Source organism: Malaclemys terrapin, chromosome 16, assembly GCF_027887155.1.
Source record: "Malaclemys terrapin pileata isolate rMalTer1 chromosome 16, rMalTer1.hap1, whole genome shotgun sequence".
Classification (NCBI taxonomy): domain Eukaryota; kingdom Metazoa; phylum Chordata; order Testudines; family Emydidae; genus Malaclemys; species Malaclemys terrapin.
Window position 1 is genome coordinate 7,243,783 of NC_071520.1, and position 25,311 is coordinate 7,269,093.

The window sequence follows — 25,311 nt, forward strand, 5'->3', positions numbered from 1 at the left end:
TATTGGCCTTTTAATAAAACACATGCTCGTACATATCATAGTTGTGTGCACATGTATGAAATGTTATATACACACGTACATAGGATGTGTACACATATATACATAAACACACTGGACAAATATTTTGAAACATGCAAACACCCTTGAAAATGTGACTTTTAGAAAAAATTTTCCTTTACTACAAGCAACTGACTACAAGCAATATTATATTGGTTTGAGCTTCCCCAGGGTTCAGAAATAAGCATATGAAACTGTGTTCTTCAATTGAAAGAAAACCTTAAACTTACTTATTTCTGAAATGATATTTGCTTTCACATCTTTGCAATATGAAATCCAGCCTATTTATTAGTTCAGATTGAGTGATTTGAAAACCGGAAAAAGAAAGCTATACAGAGCAAAGTTACGAATCAAAAATAGCACAAACTAATATTTAATATTTTGCAGGAACAGGGAAAAAAGACCTGAACAATGAAAGATAGCGATATCCCTAAATATATAACTAAAAACTATGACCGAAACGTACAATTTCTACAATAATAAAAATAAAGTGTTACATAAATAGCTAAAACTGTTTGGTTTATGCTGGGGTGTTATATGCAATTACTTCTATAGACGCTCTATGTTGTAAATGTTTTTCATTGCTACCCATATGAGACTTTTCTCCACGCCTGTGCTGGGATTTTATGCAAGGTGTTTTATTTTTCTCTTCACTGCTCTGTATACTCTGATCCTTTGCAAGGCAACTTATTCCTGGCATTTTGAAACAAGTCCGTGTGCTGGTCATTTCACAGCATTGGAGTCTATAGTCTATTTGCTCCTTTCCCTTTTCTCAGTAGGACAATTAATTTAGTCAACTCTGTTCTATGCAAACCGTACTCCCTAATGCTTCTAGAGAGCTCCAGCCCTTTGTTTATATCCTGTCCCTTTCGTTGTGGAATATTCTCCTTTTAAAACGATACCATCTTTTCAACAATAGATATGTTCAAAGGGAAGCCGAGCCGTTAGACGGATCTATTTGTTATCCACTGCAAAACTTGGTATAGCTAGATCTTAGTTTCTCTAAAGCACAGTTCGGGAGACCACACCGAGCACTAGATAACATAACAAAATGCAGATTTGATTCTAGATTGTTTGCAGTGTAACTCTAATTTTGAACTATTACTATTTTTCTGTCTGGTGACTTTTTTCCTGTATCGAACGAACCCCTGTCCATGATGGCATGAACGTTGTTCAGTTGAATATAAAAAGGACAATAATACATTTCGCTGCCCCGGAGTTAATTGATGGGAATTTGCAAGGAGCTAGGCAATACCGATTCTCAATCGATCACTAGTTCTTCTCCTCCTTAACTTTTATTTCAGTGTTCCTTCAGCAAAGGGGGCCTTTCGGTGCCCCAACGCGTTAATATCAAGGGAAATGGTAAATTGCACCAAATGCGCTTAAAAAAAAAAAACTCGCCCACCAACCTCTTTTAAGTGATTAGATTTACCAGGCCAAACATGGAAGTGATCGCTCTCTCTGTCTCTCTGATTTGCAAACTTACGTTATTCTAGATAGAGACATGAATAGTAGCTCAGGGTATGTACTTTTTAACAGAATGACTGGGAGATGTCTCTGCATGTGGGTATTTGCCTAGAGCGGAACACAAAATAAATGTCTAGAAGCAGAGAAATCAAATATTTAACTGCTCCTTTTATTTAAAAACAACAACAACCCGGTGGACGATTTAATATCACAGGAAACTACGCACGATTTTGGCCAATTGATTGCAACCAGCGTGAGTTTGGAAATACTCCAATGAAGTGGATTAAGGAGAACCCTGTCCTGGTTCAATAAGAAGCCAGAAGAAACAAATCTTTTTAGTATACACTGTATTGGAGGCCTTCCTCTGAAAATATTCCAACCAGCCTTTCTCGCTGATCTACTTCAAATACCCATCGAAAAATGTCTTCAACATTTCTGTGGCTTCAATTAGGCAAGAATCTTATTTTATTTCTCCCTGTTTATTTTCACTCTATTTTGTAACTCGTAATTATTGAGATTTTAGAGTGATTTAAAATGAACTTTTGACTCTCGCATGACACGTGTCATACATAAGGCGCACACACACAAATAGACAAATATGTGTATGTATTGTGTGTCATCGGAGAGATGTTCATACAAAGTTTCTTTTCAATCTCTGTATACACACAGGAATGTATATATTTGTACATAAACATCTGTGCGTGCATAATATACATCTGTGTATACAATATCTATCTATAGCTATATTCATTTTTAAAAATAGAAGCATGCGATCTTTTATTATCCTTACCTTCCAGCCTTTGTTATAATCATTTCTGTCCCCACTTCGTGAAATTTTAGCCACAATTCTCGTTCGTGTAAAAACACTTTGATCCCCTCCATGCCCTGCAAAGAAATAAGTTAATGAATGAACACAGGAGAGGACGAGCTGCGAGCTTTCCAAGAGCTGGGGGAAAACAGGAGACCCAGAAGAGGGATTGAACTTTGGCATGTCAGCACCGAGCGCTTCTGCTTTCTATACAGTCCTAACTGACGGGACATTAAAAGACTGTAACTCCCAGACCAGCGCGAAGGAATGATTAATTGAAGGGAAATCTCCAGGAAAAAAAAAATTCAAAGAAGCTGTTGCAAAGCATTGCAGCGAGGAGACGGATTTCTGCCCAGCACCCGCTTTCGTAGGAGACGTTTGTAGCCTTTTGATATGGGGCTAGAGTCAGGCACGGGGCCAACTGCATCAAAACAAAACGTGCTGTTCGGGCAAGACAATGTGCGCGTTTACTAGAAGGAACACGATCCTGGGCAGAGGCGATTCGAAGAAAGAGAATAAAATACCGTGTGCAAAGCCAGAGAGGAGCCCCGCACCCTTCAGTTCCTCTGCTGGTGGAAATGGGCCCTAGATCCACCACAGACCATGTAGCGCGATATATTTATATAGGTTGCAACGGCAGTGCGAGAACAATACACTATTGACAGTAGAGCACCCGAGCCTGCGGTTCTTCACCCCCCCTCCCCTCCAAAAAAACAAAAAACAAAAAACACTGCACCAGGAAAGAAGGATCGGGCCTCAAAATCGGTTTCCCCCCGTCACATAATTAACGTGTGTGTGTGTGTATATGTATCTATATCTATATAGATATATAGTACGTCGAAAGAAATAATAATCGTATGGCATTTCATGAATATATATTTTTAAATCTACTTCTTCCTATATGATTTTTGCGCGCCCTCATCACAATTAAGATCTAAATAAGGATAGATTTAGGCTAGAATCTCTTCCTCCCCGCTTTATTATTCATCTCACACTAATCATTTTCCATTTGTAGATGTACCTGAGATGAAATCACATAGCTACACTCAAAACTTATTCAAGACTTTCCTTGACTAGGCTACGCTCTGAGCCGTGTTGTGCTCTGCTTTCATTTAAAGGAAGGGGAATATTCGCTTAATCTCAGCCTTAACAAAAACTACCCTGCTTCGAATGGGCTGGGTTTAGACGAACAATGGTTTGTTCTAGTCCACGCGAGCCGAATCCTTGAGGTAGGCTCTAGTTTAAAAGAGCAAAACAATCCGTTCACTGGGCCGCCGGCGTCCTGGCCTACTCTCCAGTGAAACGGTTCGGTTCAAAGGCAGAGCGACACACTAATATCCGTCCACCGACGGGTGCATGCTGGAGAGTCTCAAAAGAAATGATGAGCGCCCCTTCCCAGCAACACGGGGAGGGCACATTACTTCCCCAGTGCCCCCCAAACCCTTCAGTTTAAGGAAGAGAGGTGGAGGGTTAAGGAAAGGAGAAATATGCTGTGTGCATTGTGTATGTGATCGTGTGTGTATGTGTGTGAGCATCGTGGATATGTGTATCTCTGTGTCCGTGAATGTTTGTATATTTGTGTGTGTGTGTGTGTGTATAGATGGGAGTTTGCTCGTAATTACCATAACTAATTGTTCTTACAGCAGTTAGAGCTGCTCTAGTCTGACACTAGTGTTCAGTCTCATTACTTGACCCCGTGGGCCTAGAATGACCCATCTCTACAGCACAGAAACCCAGACACATCTCCGCAACCATTCAACAACAACCCAAACAGGGAAAACACAATGCAAGCAGCGACTGCTTCTCGTCAGGTCTCTCCCCCTCCGCTTACCTGCTGGGTGAAAGCTGCCTGGGGAGAGGAAGGCGACTTGCTGCTGGCCCCTAGCTGACTGTCTTGTTTGGTTTCAGATTGAAGCTCTTTAGACTCGGAATCAGCCGGCGTGTTGGGGAGCCCAAAGCCTTCTTCAGCATCCGCCATGTTACAAGCTTCCTTCGCTGAGGAGTCTCCCACTGCAGGCGTACACAGCAGAGAGGGAAGATAAGAGAGACATAAGTCAAAGCTGGCATTTAAGAAAACGTAGAGAGAGAGCTATAGATATAGACCACCTTCTCCCCCAGCACGCCCTCTTCAGCTGCTTGGAGAGAAAATATTGGACCCTTTAACCGGTGGGGGCAAAGAGAAGACTCGACTTGATTATTCCAGTCCGCAGGGGAGATTAATTTTTTTATCAAACATCACACACACACACACACACACACAGATTTTTTATTAATCAACCCCCCCCCCCCCCACACACACACACACCCGCACGCACACACACGAGGAAAAGATTAACAATATAGGTTAGCTGCCCTTCTAGTAAGCTGTTGGCTAAATATATCTGGAAAGGCCAATCGCGATAAGAAAGCGGGTATTTTGGTTTTTTTGGGAAGCGCTAGAGTGGAATTAATAGCTTATAACAGATTTCACCTTTTTAAAGAAAATGTACAAGCCTGACGCGTGAGCAACTGACCACCCTTGATTTTTATTCTGATAATAGCGCCCTATTCATGGAGCCATCTACAGCTGATATTGCTTAAGATGATTCCTTGGGAGAACTGAATTCCTCCAAAGGGCGCTTTACCCTCACGGAGACGGGAAGCAAATGATAAAACCTCATTTGCAAAGAAAAATAAAGTCCCCTTGCAAATGCAAACCGTGAAGCAATCAACATTCGCCCAGGAAAGTGCCTTCTCCATTCAGGTGCAAGTAACGCGTGAAGTTGCCTTTAATAGATAATATCAAGTAGGGTCACTGTAGTGACGAATAAATACATAAAATCAAGCCATTGTATAATTTCATGTATTAAATGTATCTGTCAGTTACACTTGCAGCTAAATTGATCTAACCTACAATATTACAGCAGAAATGCAAAATCGGAGAAACTAAACTGAGAGAAAAACTTCAATCAAATACTAACAGTAAAAAGTGAATTTCAAAGATTTTTTTAAATTGTCCTTTAGGCAGCAATGAGGGATAAAAGCGATTAAATTGCCTGTTTTCATTCTCTCTCTCTCTCTTTTTTTTTTTTTTTTTTTAAGGCTTCAGAGCTTTGGTGCCATTTTAAATATTTTTACCCATTTAAAACCATGTCCCAGAGTCGTTTTTAAAAGCCAGGTCAGGTGGAGAAAGTGGCATGTTTTAAGCGCAATAAAATAATGGCTTCTCCAGGAGCTCTTTCCTTCCCTACCCGAATTTAAAGTGCCCTCTTTAAATATGAATCCCTACTTATAGTCTCCTTTAAGTATTGAGACGTGACGTGGTGGGTTTGCACTGGTGCTTGGGGGCGAAAAAGACGAATTAAAACAAAACCTGAAGGGGGACACATGCCACTTCCCTCTCCAAAGATCATTTTATAAAAGGATCTCGCTTCTCCCCCCCCCCCCCATTCAAATGCTCCTTTCCCATAACGCACAAGGCAGATGGTTTGTAATAAGTGGCTGAAGGGCGAAGTGGGAGGGGGGGAGGTCTCGGTGCAGCCAAGGTGTGTGAGAATTGCGTGTGTCGGGCAGAAGGGGATGATACACGGCTGCTGGATTTGATGTCTCACGGCTCCACGCAAAAGCCATGAACGCTAATGGCAACTATGTTGTTCCAGCCACGCCAGAGCCAGGGTCCGTTTCAGGCTCCCGTCGCCGGGCTGCTGTTTTCACTCCGCTTCTCAGCGAGCTCTAGACATCCTGCCCGAGCCATTTTTAATCGGCTTCTCTCGCGCGCCTGTCTCGCTTCTTCCCCCGCAACCGGCGAAGTTGGAAATAAGGCACGTTCGTTAAAACAAAGAGCCCGGAGCCGGGGCTGCAGCCGCCGCAGCTGCCGAGAAGAATTTCCCGAGCCGGCTCGCTCCACGCGTCGCCAGTTTTAAACATAATTAAGCAGAAGGGGGAGGGGGGCTGGAAAAATAACCATAGAGACTCAGCCCAAATTGAGATCAGCCCCCCCCCCCCCTTACGAGCGCCAGAGAGGAAATGGGGCTTGACAGAACCAGGCCTCGATCGCTCTATGAAAAATGCATCTTACGCTGCTAGCTAGCACCAAAGTGGGTTAGCAACAAAAAAAAAACCCTGTCCTTTTGTTCCATCGTTTATTTGTGTTTCTCTTCAAACCCCCCCCCCCCCATCTCCCGGGAGGTTACCTGGGAGGAAACCCCTTTGCTGGTTTCCTCCCACAGGCCTTGGCATTCCTTGGGAAAGACAATGTCTGTGTAACAATGACCCCCCCTGCCAGCACTTTCCTCTTGCTGTCTCCCCCTCCCACACACACACACACACACACACAGACAGTGACGGACAGACAGGGCAATGGAAGATCCGTTACCTTGCGTGTTGAATTCAATGCAATCAACGCATTTCCTTTACTTTCCCCCCCCTTGCCATGGCAATGAGTGGCATCAGGCTTCTGCTTTGCATGTCCTTGAATGTATTTATGGTCAGACCCGCATTTTATGTTTTTAAAGCACAGCCTGGTGGGGGGGAAAGCTCTCCAATGCAACACTGTCTCTGGCCCTCTTTCTCGCCAAACACTTCCAGGTTGTCAGACGCACCAGAAAGGATCCTGAGACCGAGATAAAGCCTCCCCTCTCGGCCTGATCGGGCGGGTCCGGACTCTCCCCCACCCGGCCCCCTCCTAAGGAGGGGGGGGGAGAGAGAGGGGAAGACGACAACCCACAGTTGAGAGAGGGCGGTCGCTGTGTAGCAGGAGTAGCCTCCCCCAGCAGGTTTGTGATCCTGGCTAGTTCCCTCTCTCTGGAGAGCGGAGCGCGCTGCACATAGGGACTAGCTGCCGAGCGGAGGGCGGTGACGGCTTTGCTCGCCAAGTGCTGAGCTCTTCTGTCCAACCAGCTCTGATCCTGCGCCGAGTCTCTCTCTCGCCAGCCCCCCACCCCTCCCCAGCCTATTCGTCTGGCAGGCAAACGAGAACAAGGCACAAAGACAACCATCAAACTCCCCAGTCACCCTGCCTCCTTCCCCACTCCCTCCCTCCTCCATCCATCTTCCCCAACCGGAGAGAAATTTCAAAGCTTGTGAATCCCCCAAAGAAACCCTTGGCTTCCCTAACACAAACCATACATCGACCCCTCTCCCATCCCCCCCAGCGCGCCGTCCCCCCAAACACCCCTGAATATATAGGTTCATATTTTAAACCAACTCCCGAAAAATATTTTCTAGTTCTCTTGGGGGCCTTTGACATATGAAAAAGGGACTCGTTGACCCAAGCCAGACTGGAGAAAAGGGATACCCAGGGCAAAGATGGAACCAAGGCACCTCGTTACTCAACCGCCTTAAATCCAAATGGGTTTAACACAAAACGAAGGGGGTGCCTAGCATTTCGTATGGTATCTGCAGAAAGATCAAAGCTCTTTTCCAAAATAGATCCTCCCTCCCTCCTCTCTTGACCCCCCACCCTACCCCACCTTTGCAAAGCGAGCAGGAATTCTCCAGCCCTTCCACTGCGAGATGCAAATATATACAAAAGCTCCGAGGCTCTGCTGTATTAAAATAATCAAGCCGTCAGTTGAGAAGCGGGGATGTGTTTTTATCTGCATCTTCCTTCTCTCTCGCTCTCTCTATTTAATGTATTATTTTGAGGGTAAAGTTGAATAGGTCAACGCAGGGTAAACAGCCGCCCTGTCGCATTCTACAGCCTGAAGAGAACCAGATTGGTGGGTTGTATTTTTGATAAGAGTTGGAATAAATGGCATGGTTTAGATCTTTCTTTCCAAGTAGGGTTTCACAGAAGCTGAACAATCGACCCAGACTTCCACCAACAAGCCCCTGGAGTACTAATTCTGGATTCCTATGAAAGTTTGAGGTGAAGTGGGGATAAGACAACTTTGTGCAAAATGTGTGTGTGTGTGTGTGTGTGTGTGTGTGTGCGTGCGTGCAGTTTGGCATCTGCTTAAACCTCTTCACGTGTCCTCCAGTTTAATTGCAACTTGAAAAGAATCAGTAGTAGTAAATTCTTTTAAAAATGTGCATAGCTGAACCTACCGTTACAACCAACAAATTAGAGACCGGTATTATAACATATTATTTTCTTATTATTTTTAAAAGGGAAATTATATGCAGAGCAATGCAAAAAAAAAAGTATTTTCCCATAAATATTGTAAATGTCAGAATAAATCAAGTTGCTTCTTTGGCCGTAGCATGAACATGCCTGCTGTTTATCTTGTAAAATTCATTAGCTCAAATCTCTGTTGCTGTTAAGTAAAGCGAATGACATTTCTGCCTTTCTGCAGCCCCCAAGTGCTTTCTGAATGAAAGTTTCCAGGTAAGCAACTTGGAGGCACCATGTCAGGTCTCTTGTATATTTTGTAACCACTAACTTGTTTATAAAATCCCAGAATTGCACATGATCTCAAAATAGTGAAGATCAGAAATGGAATTCTGCTAGTGAAATTTGAGATTTAAAAAAATAAAGTTAGAAAGTTGCATCCGTAGGATGGTTGTTTTCCAGTGGACAGCAAAGTAGCATGAATGGAAAGAAATGCAAAGAGAGATGATCTAGTCTAAGGTGCAATCCACAACGTGGGACAGAACGATCAAACACCGGGCAATGCTTCTGCCTTTAGGCTCTAATATTGCAATGGAAACACTCACCTCTCCAGATCCAAACTAGCTTTTTCAAGGACCTTGAAGAAAAGTTGAAAACGACGCTGATAAATCGCGTTTATTTCCTTCTGCAGAGTGGAAAAAACAATAATCTAGGAAAAGGACCTCAAGCCCGGGCGCTATAGGGCTGTATAGAGAAGGAGCCTTCCAGCTAGAAGCCGATTTGTGGTCTCAGACAAATTAAATATTACTGTTTATTACCAGCCATACTCCAATAAAATAAAGAGAGTTCAAGGCGATAGCTGCTATCTCACCAGCCCTTGCACCTATAGGACTCAGATACGTCATCATACACGCAACTGGCCCATTCTATCATGGTTGACTGCAGCGGTAATGGAAGGTTAATTTGTATTCTTCTTTTCCTTTAAAGCCCTATCAGCTAGGTTTCCCCCTTTGCAAAGAAACCACTCGGTGCAATGCAAAATGCAGCCAGCCTGGGGGGGAAATATAACCAAACAAACGTGCTTAATACATTTAAAGGGGAAGGACTGGAAAATCCGAGTGCTGTCTTGGAATGGAAGAGGAAAATGACCATTAAAGCCGTTGGCTCTCCAAGATCAACTCCGTTAATCCCACGGTACTGGCACGGTGCAGTTTACTTTTTAAAAAATGTACAATTAGTGTTAATAGGAAAACTTGTCAATGAATGTTGAGGCGCCTCTGAAAGCCAGGGTGCTGGGCTGTATGTAGTAAAGGATAACCCGGTTATGGGCACAGATTCGAGTGTGCTTCGGAGAACTATTCTCTGCCATGATTCATGATAATAAAAATGGTAAATCGAGGCGGTTTCTTGACAATAGAAATTGACCGGAAAAACGTCTCCTCTCAAACTCTAATGAGTCGCTGCAAATGACTTAGCCAGAGCATGTAAACCAGATCTGTTAAGCTGGTGCAGTTTTGTGTTGCATTTCACCTCACCCTCTCTGGGGCACAAAGATTTTCCAAAAAGCTGCTAAAACATTGTGTCCTCCAACACAGAGAGAGAGAGATCGGAAGAGAAATCAAGAGGAGAGAAAATAAATTGGACACCATACGGCCCTCAGGAAAACCCTAGATACAAAGCAAGAAGTTGTTGCAGGATCTGTGGACTTCAAGGTAAGTGAATACAGCAGAGACCCAGTGAGCTTCCCAGCTATTGTTTCACTGATTCTCTGCCCTACAGTTTCCCCTGTTTCATGCAAGTGACCTGGCTTTTTCTGGTGGTTGAGTTTGTTCCCCGCCTCCCCACCCTCCAACCCCCCCAGATTTTCATCCAGAGAACCATATTGGGGCTAGTGCTTCCCGGTACTCACCGGGCTAAAGAAACAGCGGATGCGGACTGCAGCATTCCAAGCAAACAAGAGCAGAACAGAGTGAAGGCCGGTTAAAAAGCAATGCAACCCCAACTCTGGGGGGGACACCCCCACAGATCGGCCCAGCAGGGCAATTGTCGCTTTTAATCACCAGGAAAACCGACTCCGTGCTCCCCGATCGAGTTCAGAATACACAGACACGCTCGTTTGCCCGGAGTGGATTGAGTCCCTTTTTATGGAGAGCCAATATCGGACAATTTAGCAACAATCTCACCAGAAACGTTTTGCTTTACGGTTGGTCCTACTTTGCCCTAGGCTGCATCAGGCTGGCATTTACTTGTGTATAGTTGCAATTTCAGTTTTAACCTTAAGTGTGCTCTTCATCTCGAAGGGTCTTGACGCTGTTTTATTTCAAATGAAAACAATGCCCGTTCACACACTGCACTGGTGCTGATATTCCCCCGCACTCCCGGCCCATATGTTGAAATGTACAGAGTCCTATTAGCTGGAGGAGAAGCAGGTACCGAGTGGCTGCAACTACTTTTGAAGCCTTCTCTCCTACACTAAAATAATCAGATCAACTCCCAGTGTCAACAATGAACACGTTTACTTGCTGCCTTTTTATTCCAGCAAGGAACCTTTCAACTCAAGCAGGTTGGAGACTTTTAACTATTTTTCCTTTAGGGTTTGCAAACGATGGAAAAAATGCTTAAAAACTAAGCAACAGGAAATACAGATATGTGTGCGTATGGATACGCGCGCACACACCTAAGCACATACATCTATATCTATACACACACATATTGTGTTTCTTCTGTTGCTCGTTTGTTTACTCAGACTTGGGGGGGGTGTGTGCATATATTTAGATATAGAGGTAATCACATTCTGTGTATGTATATATGTTGGGGTGTGTGTGTGTGTGTGTGTGTGTGCGCGCATATATTTAGATATAGAGGTAATCACATTCTGTGTATGTATATATGTGTATGGGGGGGTGCATATACATCTGTATATACTGTGACATTCTCTCACTTTATTCACAGGGCTGGAGCCTTATCTTCTCTATTCCAGCAATAACACCCATTGACTTCAATGGGAATGTTGCCTGAGTAAAGATTACAGGGTCAGGCCTACAAACATAACCTTTGAACGGGGGCGCCTTTGGGGAGCTTGCGGTTCCTACAATGTCTGCATATATTACCAGTGGTATTGCAGTTAGCTGGAAACAGCGGCAGCACCCATGCAGCTCGTCTGACAACTTTGTATTGTGTCAGTCGCATCAGTTACTTGTTTGTCTAAATATTTATTCGGGGAAGGAAAGAGAGATGGCAAAGCTGATGTCTTGCAGTGGGTCGAGATATCAAGAAAAAGAAATAATGCCTACCTGGGATCCCCTTTTTGGTAAAGGATTTCACATTTTAGGGTGACATTTGAACATTTTAGGAACAACATGATATTCACGAAATAAGTGTACCAGAATGCACTGGGAGTGCTTTTTTTACTTTTCCATTTTCTCTTTCGACTTCTCTGAAACAATCAATGTCTCCGAAACATGAGAGCAACTTCTGTCTTCCTTTCTTTCTTGGAAGTTGGCTACAACACCTGTCTATCTATACATTGGTGGAAATATGTCTTTTAAAAGTTTCTTAAGTATTTAAAGAACTTCACTCTTTCCTAAATTGCTGGGGCTTTGACTTAATGCATTAATTTGAGGATAGTCGGAGTTATGCCTCCGTCAAAATAACGCCCACACTGGTTCAAGCTGTGTCAGTCTTCCCATTACAAAATCACCGCTTTTCTGTGGTGTATCACTCGACTGCTCTAGAGTGAAACTTCTGGGGATCTGATAGTCTGCGTTGATCATTTTTAAATTACAGGTGGACAACATGTTTTTTAGAAGTTTTGTGGTTCCACCCGCGCTTTCCCCCCCCGCTTCTTGTTACTTACAAAATATATATTTATAAACACAGTTTCCTGCAGCCCATTAATTCCCCGTGCGAACTGAAGCTTTAGCATAGTTAGGAAAATGAAAAAATAGCAAATACACTGAGGTTTAGAAAGTGTATCTTGTACAGGTACAGAACGTTCCTAGCGTCGGGGGCTAGGCAGCGTTTTTTTAAATGTCCCCTGGCTATACAGCGTTGTGGCTATTGTGTCACTAACTGGCACATTGAGTCCCTAATAATGCACACTGATATGACAGACCGGTCCAGAGACCAGAATAATCTGGTCTCAACAATCCACGGCTAAACTGCCCCAATGGTAGGTTTTGACTGTATAGTTATGTAAAAAACTTTGTCATCTGTCCTGACCCTATTAGAAGACCCCCTATAATACATGGACAGTAGAGGCAATCGGAACCCAGAAGGAGACATTATGCTGTCTCCTAGCCACCATCTGCTGATTACGGGTCGCTAAAATACCTGTCGATAGGACAGAGCACACCCATGTTACGGTCTTTTGTCAATAACTCTCAGATGAAGGGTCAGAGACACCGATTGGAATAAATATAAAGGATTTGTTCATTCAGAGCTCATCTGGCTTCAGTGCACAGTATCAGACACATCTCAGTGGTAGATTTCTCCCCACCCTTGGTCTTAAGGAAACCATCCCCCCGGAAATTAAATACACGCGCGCGCACAAACCAGAGTTCACATGGTATTAAAGGTCTGGTTTAAAGCCAGGAAAATCAGAGTTAGTTTTGCCCTCCTGTACATAACTCAAGGAGTTTTGCCTGTGCAGAGTATTCCTATGGGTACATAGCCCATAGGGACTTCAGTGTTAAGCACAGGGTATAGGGTAAGCCTAGGGTCTGTCATTTAAACCAGACCCTTCATAATTTGAGTCATTTAAGGTAATGCTTTGCTGGGTTTATCTGCATAGAATCCATCTCTCCCCATTACAACCTGCCCCCCACCCCCACCTCCTGAATCAATGACTAACGCTACAGCCGGATAAAAGCATGTTATTGAGGCCAGAATAGCAACGCTAATCTTCTATTGCCAAACACAGGGTCAATCAGTACTTTATCTCGGTCTGAAGAAGAAAATAAAATAAGATAAGGCCCCATCACTCCAGCCCCAGAAAGAAAGTGAAAGGGGCAAGAAGGGCTAAAGCCTTCAGTGCCCTGGGCCTTTCCCTGAGAGTGATCTCTGCTGTAATGACCTTGGAGGGGGGAGGGAGCCACACTAAAACGGTTAGAATCATTCACTGAAAAACGCTGCACTAGTGACACCTGCAATTTTTCTTTCTCCCTTTTCCATAACACGAGTCAGGAACGGCTCTTAATACCATTTGCGGTACAGCTATTTCTGAAAGACAAGTACTTAGAGGAGGGAGAGAACACGTGAAGGTCATTCAAACAACTTTGTCATCTGGGGAAACCAGCTCCTTTCTTTCTTTCTCTCTCTCTCAATAATATACCTATACACATAACATCTAACTGGGTGTGGAATGCATCTATTACATTACATGTGATTAGTGTGTCCAAAAGATGAAGTTTCAATGGTATTTAGGCAAAATATCTTTCTACAGTTAATATTTGAGCGAATATATGTACTCAGACATATAACTGATTCCACTCTCTCTCTCAATTATAAATATCTTTGTAAAATCTCTTTCCTTTTGCTAAAAGCGTGCACAAATTTTCAGTTGGCCTCACGACCTCAACACATAGGTGTTTCCTTTTGCCTCTTATTTCCCTGTGGAAGGACCGATTTCCCCTCCAAGTTTTAATAGATTATTTTTAAAACAAAAAACACAGATTTTAATTATAAAACAAACAAAACATCTCATTTGGGAAAAAAATAAACACCCTTTCCTTAGCCACAACGTGTTGAGTTTTCCTGGCCAGGAGAGAAGTTTGAGACTAGAATTCCTTTAAAAATATTCTTTCAGAGGAGCAAAGCCATTTTAAGCGGCAACATCTCCCCTATCTCCCGGGGGTTTTGCTGCTTATATGGGCATCAGTGGGTATAGACACTCATTCCACATACACAGTCAAATTTGGGCAAATGGCTGTGTAGGAAAAATCAATTAAAAACTCCGTAAGACAGTTTGATCACGAGGTAGCTATCGTGTTTTTCGAATAAGGACCTCATTCTCACTTTCATCTTATTTATGTTTGTGTGTGGGCCTGGTTTTGTGTGTGTATATATGTGTAAGTGTATTTTTGTGTATTTATACATGTGTATGCTTGTGTGTGTGTATATATGCCTTTGCATCTGTTTTGCTATGCATTTGTGGGTGTGTATGGATGTGATCAACAATTCCTAATTAATAATGATCATATTGAAAGCCTAACCCATCCCAAACTTTTACACATAAGCCTCTGCTAGGTACAATCTCCTTACCTTGAAACACTCAAAACTCTTCTGACTGCGTGTAGAACCCACTTTCATACTGCCAGGGGCCTAGGTAAGTAGTTTCCAAGACAATGCTTATTTTCTGTCATTAATAACACATTAAAAAAAGATTCTTGTTTGGATCCAAGACTGTTTTTTATGGTTCAGTTGGACAAGACTGAACACATGTTAGTTTAAGCAGGTTCATGAAATAGCTGTAAATCAAATAAAGTTTACGAGTTTAGCAGGAAATACTGGATAGATGAAAAAAAAAAAATTCCGGAGAGCAACAGGCTGATGTAGGTTGCTTTGGTTTTGTCCTGCTCTGTTTCTCTCTGTTCTCTTGAGCATCTTGCGGATTAAAGGCCTCGGACCTCATTGGAGCCTCTGTGTTGGCGCCAAGTGGCATGTTATTAATCAATTGTCCATAGGTCCAGTACACATAAGAGAGAAATTTAATCACCAGAAACCAGACCCAACATAAAAGAGAATCTAGAATCAATTCCCACCCCATTCCCCTCAACTCGTGGAGGCAATCAAATATTTCTCTATTTAAAAAAAAAATGCACCAAACAAATTGCAAATTTTTCAGAGGTTTAACCTGAAGAGCTCTTAAAAAAAGCCCTGCCTTGGTCTTGCTATAAAAGCTGATGAGGAAATAATACAGTCTAAGAATTTTATAATGAAAAATAAATTTTAAAAAGTGACCTAGAAAGAACCTATTCGCTCCCCCTTTTTGAGGGTGAAAAGACGGAGGTGCGTTGCCATTTGGAAAATCAAAGGCAGAGAGTACTTCAATTTTAGCTGTCACTTTGGAGTTCTGCGCATTGTTAGTTGCATTGCGAGTATAAAACCTGCTCCTTGAGTTTTGCTGGCTGCCTATGTGCAAATTAAGGAAGGTCGATACAATGAAAGGAAAAGAACATGTGGGAGACCACATCGATTTTTTTCTGTGTAGACAATAGATATTTTCTGCGGCCCGAAGGTTCTTTCTCCTTTCACGTAACTTGAAAAAGTTCATGGGTCTGATTTTATTCAAAGGCATATTTTCCCTTGAAATCCAACAAATCATATATATTTTTAAAAGAGCCACCAATGTTCTTGTGGATATAATTAAAATAAATAAACTAGTTTATTTATACAGCTGATTGTAGCTAATTCCACATTTGTATCCCATATTGATTGTGGAAATATTTGTAGTTAGAGAAAACATGGGGTGTTTCTTTCATAATCGATCTATCTAATGATATACATTTATTCAGACTACAAAATATCCAGCAATTTGTTTGCTTCGCTTTACTTTTCCGTACAATTTTTTCTGTATTTATTTTAAATTCAATAGGCAGAATAAGAAATGATTTAAATGCAATCAGCCGATTTACTGAAATAAATTAAGTATCCTTCCCCCCATATAGTATCTATGGGATCTAAAATATAAAGACAATCTCATCGAAGTTTAAAGAATACGAATGAAAACCACAAATAAAGGAATAATAGAATTTAATACAAAATACAGTGTCCAAAATGCCCTTCCCTTTATTTCTGGTTCATAGTTTGCTCCCGCTTTATACATCTAGAAGCTTCAAACCAATTCTTTGCATGTTTAAAACCTTCAAAGCTAGATTTTTCCCTATCACTGCAAATTATTTCTTGCCTTCGGAAAGTTGCGTTAACCTATTTCGCAGCGGTGGAAGCTGCCCGTAGAAACCACCTGAAAGGGTTTTATTTCGCCAGAATAAAAACGCATATAGTGAGATTGAGAATGTGGTTAAATTTAATCTTAGATTTAATCTTAAATGTAATCTTTGCTGTCCTAATTACACATTCATTTGCCTTCCGCGGACTGGAATGACTTTTCTTGCTGGTTGCCGCAAGACCATTTGGTAAAGCTCTTTTTTCCTCTTACCTTTGAAATCATATTTCACAGAATATGGGAACCTGAGTCTAAATTATTCTACAAACCTATTGACAGTCTAGGGATGTCTTTGCCCGATTGCAATGCAAGGAATAGTGTGTGTGTGTGTGTGTGTGTGTGTGTTTTGGGGACAGGGGGTATGAGAGGCAACAATCAGAGGTCATAAAATTTGACAGACATGCAGCAATATTTAGCTCTTTATTTTTTCCCCGGGGTTGCCTGGTGTTTGTTTTTATTGTTGTTGTTATTAGTTTTCTAACTACTTTTTGCCTTGCCTGGCTTAGGAGTTGGCGGTTTCTATTTGTGAGGGGCACGCGCAGGGAGGGGTGGAAGGGAAGAGGGTCGCTCTTGGGCTATATTTGGAAAAGAATTTAGAAGTCCTTCCAGCAAAGCTGTGCAAAAGGTACCAGGCAAACCCGCCAGGCAGGCAAGGAGGCGGATGGGCTGCGTTATAACACTCCAGGGCTGACAGGCAGCCCCCACTGTTCCACTCAGCCCCATAGAGGTGCTACATCTTCCCCCTGTGATTAGAAAATGTCCGTTTCCTGCCTCCCGGTGTATTTTTTAAGCAAAAGACACGTTGCATCATGAGACATCCTCAGTAAGGAAACGCTGGTTTTGTTGTACACATTTGTTACTTGAATTCTTTTTGCCTGGAGAGAGTTCTCACCCAACGTTACATTATTCCCACCTCTCTCTGAAGACAGGGAACCTGATTCCCAAGAGCTAAATCCTGAAATAAGTTGAGATCTCATTTAGTAAAATAGAGAGACAGAGAGATCCACAACCAACGGGCGGGGTGCAATCTTGCCCCCATCAACCAAGAGTGCCCTGCGAGGCTTAACCACCCCCCGAGCTGCTCTTTGAGTTGTTTGTTTCAGTTTTAATCGATTCTTCTTGATATAAAGAGAGAGACAGGATCATTCCTTCCGTAAATGCTGGATCTGAGTGTGCTAAACGGGAATTAAGGAGCCCTCCCGTCTTCCTGCCGGTTTCAAAAGCCTGCTTTATTTAGCAGTGGAAAGAAAGCAGCATTTTGGGAGAGTCACTTACCTTGAGCTTAGTTTTCCATCCAACTCTTATTTTTAAACGCTACACCCGGCACCAGAGAGGCACTTCAGCCGCAAACTCTAGACTCTGAAAAAAGAAGTTCGAATCAGAGTTTGACAAGTTACCTTTCAAATGTCTCCCGTTTACTGCCTTCGCAAACCCTGCACTCTCTAGCTACTGTGCTGAAAACCTGTAAGGTGTCCTTGGGTCCTCGTAGAGTTGTTCACATCCCAGGAGCCCCCAGTCAAGGGGCAGAACGTTGCACTGACAGTTAAACGCACACACATGCCAGTCACGTTTGCTTAGACCTCAAAGCCAGCACGTGGGCGAAGTTGTTTTTTGAAAAATGAAAATGTTATATTTGCCTGCAATTTCCATCAATCTTTCCCCTAGTTGTGGTGTTTTGCCGAGACGGGAGCGCTCTCTGTTCTGTTTGCCTGGAATTATACTTGCTTTAAAATGCTCAGCACAGAAAACCTCTGTGATCGCTTTCCTACAGCTCACATACCAGACTGGAATCATTCAGAGAAAGTAGCGTAAGTACATTTTTTCTGAACAATCGTAGGGAATGTTAGCATCGGCGAGAGATGTATGTTTGTGTGTATATATGCCCACACACCTATGTATATACATATATATGTAGTCAAGTATCAGGGGGTAGCCGTGTTAGTCTGTATCTACAAAAACAACAAAGAGTCTGGTGGCACCTTAAAGACTAACAGATTTATTTGGGCATAAGCTTTCGTGAGTATAAACCTCACTTCTTCTTTCACTCTATGCATCCGAAGAAGTGAGGTTTTTACTCACGAAAGCTTATGCCCAAATAAATCTGTTAGTCTTTAAGGTGCCACCAGACTCTTTGTTGTTTTTATATATATGTACATGCATATATGCGTATAAATATGTACTTTTCTACACTATACAAATATATTTATCTATTTATGCTTCTGGCTGTATTTATATATAGGTACACATATACACGTGTCTGAATGCATATGTATGTTTGTAAGTATACACATATATATGCATATAAACGTCTATGTACAAGTCAGACTACACACACACACACACACACACACAGCGCCATAATTTGGCAATGATATATATAAGCAGTGATTATAAATACATAATCACCCATATATATTTATCACTGCTAAAATATGGAGATATGTGTATGCGTATAGAGAGAGCAGGTATATGTGTACATAGATGTTTATATGTATGTATGTTTATATGTATATGTTTGTGTGCATATACATACAAACATACATATGCACTCAACATTCGTATATGTACACACATACATATGTGTGTGCATATATACAGAGATACATTACAGACACATGTGTGTGTATATACCAAAGTACATATTTATACATGTATGTGTGTTTGTATGTATATACCGTACATATATACACACGTATGTATGTGTGTGCATATATACACAGATGCACACGTGTGTGTATAAATGTGTCCGACACCCCAAGCGTATGTGTCTACATACCATGCATAGAAGATGTGTTACCCATGTTTACACACATATACATCTCAGACATTTACATTGCCTGGAGAATTCACCTCCTTCTGTTTCATGTGATTGATTCCCAGTCTGGTATGTGGACTTGAGACAGGGCATCAAGCGTTCTCCTCTACTGACAAGTCCCCCAGAGCGAGTCGGGCACACCTCCATACTGACAGAACTGCACATTGCGGGGAGACCTGTCACCAACGGTGGGAGCTATAGGTGGCTAAAATCCTGCAATGTTGATCTCGGGGAAACTGTCTCTCCCTGCAAAGAGAACATTGATTTCCAAACCCCCGGATGTCAGTTACACTCCATAACTCCTCCTCTATGCAAGTCCGGGGTTGCCCCCACCTCCTTCTTATATTTTGCAGCTGTGTGGCGAAGGTAGCTACAGATAAGTGAAAGTGGTATTTTTATAGGCTGATAAAACATACTTATCTAGGCTTTTCTGAATCTCACCAAGATTCCCTAATTGGTCATTTGCCCAGTACGGGCTCCGAAGTGCTGATTCTCCTTATACACTATATGCAAAAGGGATATCCCCCCCCCCCCCCCGTGTCTATAGATTGCTATTTCTCCCAACCTGGAACCATGACATGTTGCAGTCTTCCCCCCCTTGCTCTGGAGTGTCTTGTACCGACACGTTTGCCCTCCCATACTATTTAATGGTGCCAATCACATTAAATTATATACTCTCACAGTCTTTTAAATTCGTTTATGGGCTTTCGGGGCACTAAAATAATCATAACAAGAAGAAATAATAATAAGAATAGTAGTAAAAAGCAGTACATGGTTTAGCTTATAGGCCAGCTTTTCGGAGGGATAATGTTCCAAACTGATTTCTTTGTGTTCTTTCTGGTCACCCACCCCCGCTCCATTTTTTTTTTTTTTTTTCGGAAAAGAGACCAGATTGTTTTCTTTATAGTTTCTATTCCCACCGTTTTAGTGACTCCTGACCCCATAACCTCTCATTAGTGATATCCCATATGCAGCACGGCCATGGAAAAATAGTTTTGCTATTAGAAACGGAGAGATTATTGAAGCTAGGGGTGCCCAAGGGGGCTTGAAGGAGGGGGAATGCGAGCCAAAACTGGGATACACTTCAGGTTCTTAATTTGAAAGTAGCGAGTCTTTTCTGAAGCGTGTTTAAATAGTGTTTCAACTGTACCAGCTCTAAAGATGGACGGATAGATAGTTAGATATGGGTCTGATTGAGTCATAAGTCAACAGAAGTGTTGCCACTGACTTCAATGCCACAATAATGAAACCTTTGACATTTTTGTTCCCATCTCCCGCTAGAGTTTGGTCGTGATGGGGGAAGGGCACCTTCCTTTCCCGACCTTTGCTCCACAATCATAGATTCCCCATTGTCTCAGGAACCCAAATGTATCGGTGGGGTGGGGTCCGGCATCCTAGGCAAAACGGGCCAGATCTAGTCCCGGTGTCTGACAGAGCGTGACCCACGTGTTCTCTCTTCTAGCAATCATAGGTGAATTCAGCCCCTCAACCCAACAGCCGCGCCCAAACTTTGAGAAATGTAATGAAACCCCTAGTCATCTGAAACCAGCGAATCCCCAATTAAAGCGCATCCACCATCCCTGCCTGGTAGACAGGACAGCGATGGAGGGTTTGTCCCAGATTAAAATGACGTCTTTCCGTTGAGTGGTTTTGTTCCGTTTAAAGATACAGACAAGAAATTGCCGTGTGACATAGGCAAGGAGCGGCCCTATCACTGAAGGAAGATATCAAACGATTACTCCCAAAATAGCTAATCTTTCCGGCGGGGAGTGGAGGGGGATGTTACTTGCTGAACTCTGAGTTAGTTGGTTTAGCTAGAGAGGACACTTTTCCTCCCTTGGACTCAATGGGGTTCTTTTATTTGTGAGTCTGTAGGGCTGGCGTAGGAGAATGCATTGACTTTCTCCGCACTGGCCTGGAGCACACAGGAACACAAACAAACACGCCTGGACAGACGCATGTGCAGGCAACACGCGCCCCCTGGCAAACCCAGACATCCCCACAGTACCAAAGGCCCAGGCACAAACACCCACCCACACGGACACACACCTCGCGAACGCACCCAGCGAGCCCTCCGGTTCTGCGCGCTCTCCCTCCGGTTCTGCGCGCTCGCCCTGGTTTTGTAATGGCTCCTGTATGACTTCGTAACAAGCGACCACGGATCTGAGACCTGCGCCCGTTAACCCCGGTCCCGGCTCGTTGCCCAGGGCGGCTCGCCTTTCTTTTCCCCTCAAAAGAGGAGTAAACTGCCACTGGACGTTCCCATTTCCTTAACCCCCCTGATCGTGTCCCGCTCAGTGTGAACACCCCGAAGGGAGCTTGGAAAGTTCCCGCTAAACTAATTGCGGAGCGCTCTTTTCTTTTCCTGGGGGGAGGGGGATTAATGGACGATCTGACCTATCGCTGCTGCAGGCGCATGAATCAAACCAATTCAAAGAGCCCGGTGCAAAGGTTACCCTGACCCCTGACTACCGACTCAATGCTTCTTTGAGGCTCCCATGCAGCGGGGGCTGCTCCGGGCAAGCTAGGTCCATTTCCCGCTGCCCTGTGCACGCACAGGCTGGTAATAAGCTTATCAATGAATTTGGAATGAACTCAACGGTCGGTCTGGTTTAATGTTCCCCTCAGAGGTGCCGGGCGTTGGGGGGGGAGGGGGTTAGTGGGCGGGTTGTGGGTTTTAGGGACGATCCTGCGGAATCGGGCTCTCTGGTTTGGTGTGTACTGAAAAGCACCAGAATAGTGCGTGTGTGATCATTACAATTCATTTTCCCCCAATTCAAGCTATTAGCTGCAATCATTTGATCTGGGCATTTTTTTTTCCTGCCTAGAGAGGCCAGTTGTCTATTAAGTGCCCCATCCGGCTCCTACTAAGGTTAATAGCAAAGCCCCCTTTGGCACGAATGGAATCCGGAGTGGGACCTGCTGAGAGGCAGTGGGTGAACCCCGGACTCCATTAAAATCGGTGGGATTCTCCCGTTGATTTCATTGGAGCCAGGATTTCCCGTCTTTCCCAGCCACAATCCCCTGCACTTGTTGCTTCTTTATGAAGTATTCTAATGTCTCAAAATGCATTTAAATAAAGAAGGTATTTCTGGTTCAAATTATCCAATAAAAATCATGAGTCCTGGGAAATGAGGGAGCTGCGTGTGGTTTCTCTCGCTCTCTCCCGCTCTGTAAAATTTGCTTAATTTTGCAAAGAACAATAGCCCAGTCAACTCCACGCTCTGTTCCCTTTGCTTTACGCACCTCCGTGGGCGAGCTATTGTTGAGACAGGCCTGAGGGTTGGGAATTTGGAAAGGAAAGACATCACCGAGCAAACCTCCCAAAGCAACACGCGCCGGTTGTTCGGCCTCTCGCTCCTAGCCGGAAAAGGAGACGCGGGGTGGGGATATAGCGGCTCTCATGCTGCAACCTTTCGCCATGCGACACTCCCCTTTGAGATCATCGATTTCAAACAAATTTCCCTGAGTAAGAGCTGCAGGATCAGGTCCCATTGGAGTGGGGGTGAATATTCTGGCCCTAATGGGACCCAGTGGGGCTGTTCCATTGATGATCCCAATAGGACTAGGATCTCCAATCCAGACCAGCCTTGAAGGCAGTGCACATGCGTAAAGTTAAGCACGTGCTCAAACTCTTTCTTGTCTCGGGATGGATGAAGCACCTCCTGGACAGGAATGAACATAAGCACTCGCTAGATTCTTCCCTGACTGGTGGCCTGAGCGAGGAAGCTAAACTTGGCCGAGTTAGCCCAGCCCTCCTCCCCTTGACTCTTCCCCAGACTAGTCTGGGTTGCCCCCGTGAGGTGACGTTTGCCCCCAGCCCCAGGGAAGGGCGCAGAGCAGGAGCTGGCGGAACAGGTCTCACTCCGGAGTGCTCAGGCGGAAGCGATCGCTGAAGTAGGACGTTCACTGCCCTGTCAAAGTTTCAAGTTCACCCTCGGTTTAAATGTCAGTTTTAATGGAAAGAGCCCCCCCCCCTTCCAGCCCAGGCTGACTTGGGCTATTTTTATTTCGGTAATAAAGAGCTTTTACTTACCTCTGCACTTGCTTTTAACCTGAAAAAAACCACCTTATAAATGGGGGGAGGGGAACGCACCCCCCTCTCTTGTTGCCATCCGCCTCTTTAACAGCTTCAAGACATTAGTGACGATTAAATGGTTGCTTAGCGCGGATGACCTGGGACTCGGATGGGAAGGGGCGCGCCCCGACCTACCGCAGCTGCGAGAGAGCGGGCCCGATCCTGCCCCCGTTTGAAATCAATGGCAACCCTGCCATTGGCTACAGCGGCAGTGGGACCACGCCGGATCCGGTCCCTCTTCAAATCCCTGGCTAAACCCCTGTTGATTTCAATCGGAATAGCCAGGGGCCCGCTCCTGATCCCGTGTGGCAATCAAATGCCAAACTCCCCCTGACCTCTATGCGGGCAGGAACGGGGCGGATCCTGATCCCGTTTAAAACCAATGGCCCAGGTGGTGTGGGAATAGACCTGATCTGCCTAGCAAAGGACCCCAAGAGAGGGCCCAGAAATAACGGAGGGGAAAGATTTGTCCCGTCAAAATAGTGGTTGCCTTTTCCCCCACCCTGGAGCCATCCATAAATCCTGTTATTGCGGCAAACTCCGTGTCCAGACCTGCTCCCGTTGGCATTTTGTTTGTCTGTTTTGTTTTTGCCATTAGCTTCAGTGAAAGCAGGGTATAGTCTTGTGCTACTGATATTTGCAATCCTGAATCGATCCGCAATCCTGAATCAAGTCTATTGTCCTCTCCCCTGTTCTCAAAGAGACAAATAAGTAGCGAGGTAGAACTATAATTGAGGGTCCTGGGTAGAGGATCTTACCCCACTCTCATAGTTCCAATGTGCTCCCCCACCAGTGAGTTATACAGCCAGTTAATAATACGGGATCTGCGGCTCTAATAAAAAGTATCACCTCACCCACCTTGTCTCTCAAGGAGTTCTGGCAATTGGATCTCACTGTGCAGTTCTGGGCTATTAGCAGCTGAGGCTGGGGGTTTCAAATTCATCTACAGGAGTTAGGTGCTCAGCTCAATTTCAACGGGTTTTGGGCACCTAACTCCCTTAGGTTCCTTTGAAAATCCTGTTCTGTACCCTATGTGAAAGCAGTTGCATGGTCTCTGTGCAGTCCCCAGTGCATGACAGTCTTTATTACACCACCTGCCTTCAGAACTGGTGGCAAAATTCTCAGGCTTGTTGGGAGGCGGAAGGCTGAATGGACATTAGAGACTGATTTACCTCCTGGCCTCAAAAAGACCCTCCAGATAAGGGGTGAGGTAGGGCCTAAGGAGAGGGTGGATTTTGTAGTTAAGGCAATGGACTAAAACACAGGTGATTTAAATTCAGTGCCTGGCTCTATCATAGAATCCCTTTGTGACCCTGGAAAGTTACTGCATTTTGCTGTGTCTCAGTTCTCTATCTGTGAAATGGGGATAATAAAACTTCCTTTGTCTATCTTGTGTATTTAGACTGTAAACTCTTTGGGAAAGGAGCTGTCTCTTACTATATGTTGGTACAGACCTACAGCTTGGAGGTCACTAGTTGTATATGTTCTTTGTATAAATGGAGGACTTCAGCATCTATCTATCTATCTATCTATCTATCTATCTATCTATCTATCTATCTATCTATCTATCTAATTACAAACTCTATTGAAATTGATCACAGTCTAACTTCATTTGATCATTCATTCATGCTCTCTGTGGCCACATGCACACATTCTTGATGCTGCCCCCAGAATACAGCTGACAACACGAATAGTCATATTATGATCTCGCTATGACATCAAGCATCCATCTTACTTTGCTCATTCTTATAGGTGGAGACTGTCCTGGCCTGTTCTGGCTACCCATATGCTTACATTGCAGTTCAGCTAAATGCCATTGTAATTGCACACACTGCCATGAGTGTGTGTGAAAAATCAAATAAAAGGGAACATGGAAGGGAGTAAAATGGGGTGGAGAATGCAGGAAATCCAAAGTAAATTTGCCCTTCGTTTTCCTTGAGTGGGATGGCCATATTGCCTAGGATTTGCACAAGCCCTCTGCACAGGGGCTAATTTCTCCTGAAATAGACAAGTTTAAAAGCCCAAATGGCCAATGTAAATTTAATATGCAGCATCAGCTGCAGTGTATATACAAACAGTGGGGTAAACTCCTTAGGCCGGCACTTTTGGC

At 43.8% G+C, this 25,311-nt stretch overlaps 1 protein-coding gene and 1 long non-coding RNA gene across 7 annotated transcripts in view; one reads left to right on the forward strand and one right to left on the reverse strand.

Moving 5' to 3' along the window:
• Nucleotides 1-25,311, reverse strand: part of TBX5 (T-box transcription factor 5) — an 80,172-nt gene that overhangs the window by 38,731 nt on the left and 16,130 nt on the right. Inside the window, exons 1-3 of one of the 6 annotated variants that reach the window (XM_054006979.1) lie at nucleotides 17,706-17,751; nucleotides 4,164-4,342; nucleotides 2,315-2,409 (exon numbers count right to left, since the gene is read on the reverse strand). In XM_054006979.1, the coding sequence (XP_053862954.1) occupies nucleotides 2,315-2,409; nucleotides 4,164-4,310 (242 nt within the window). In that variant the 5' untranslated portion in view covers nucleotides 4,311-4,342; nucleotides 17,706-17,751. Of the gene's footprint in view, nucleotides 1-2,314; nucleotides 2,410-4,163; nucleotides 4,343-5,787; nucleotides 5,806-6,686; nucleotides 7,140-8,968; nucleotides 9,142-17,583; nucleotides 17,665-17,705; nucleotides 17,752-25,311 lie in introns of those variants that run through there. The other 5 variants (XM_054006978.1, XM_054006977.1, XM_054006975.1 and 2 more) reach the window with 5 other exon arrangements.
• LOC128824971 (uncharacterized) overlaps nucleotides 9,353-25,311 on the forward strand; it is a 30,040-nt gene continuing 14,081 nt past the window's right edge. Inside the window, exons 1-2 of the long non-coding RNA XR_008442552.1 lie at nucleotides 9,353-9,557; nucleotides 9,959-10,075. This is a non-coding gene — a long non-coding RNA (uncharacterized LOC128824971). The remainder of the gene's footprint in view (nucleotides 9,558-9,958; nucleotides 10,076-25,311) is intronic.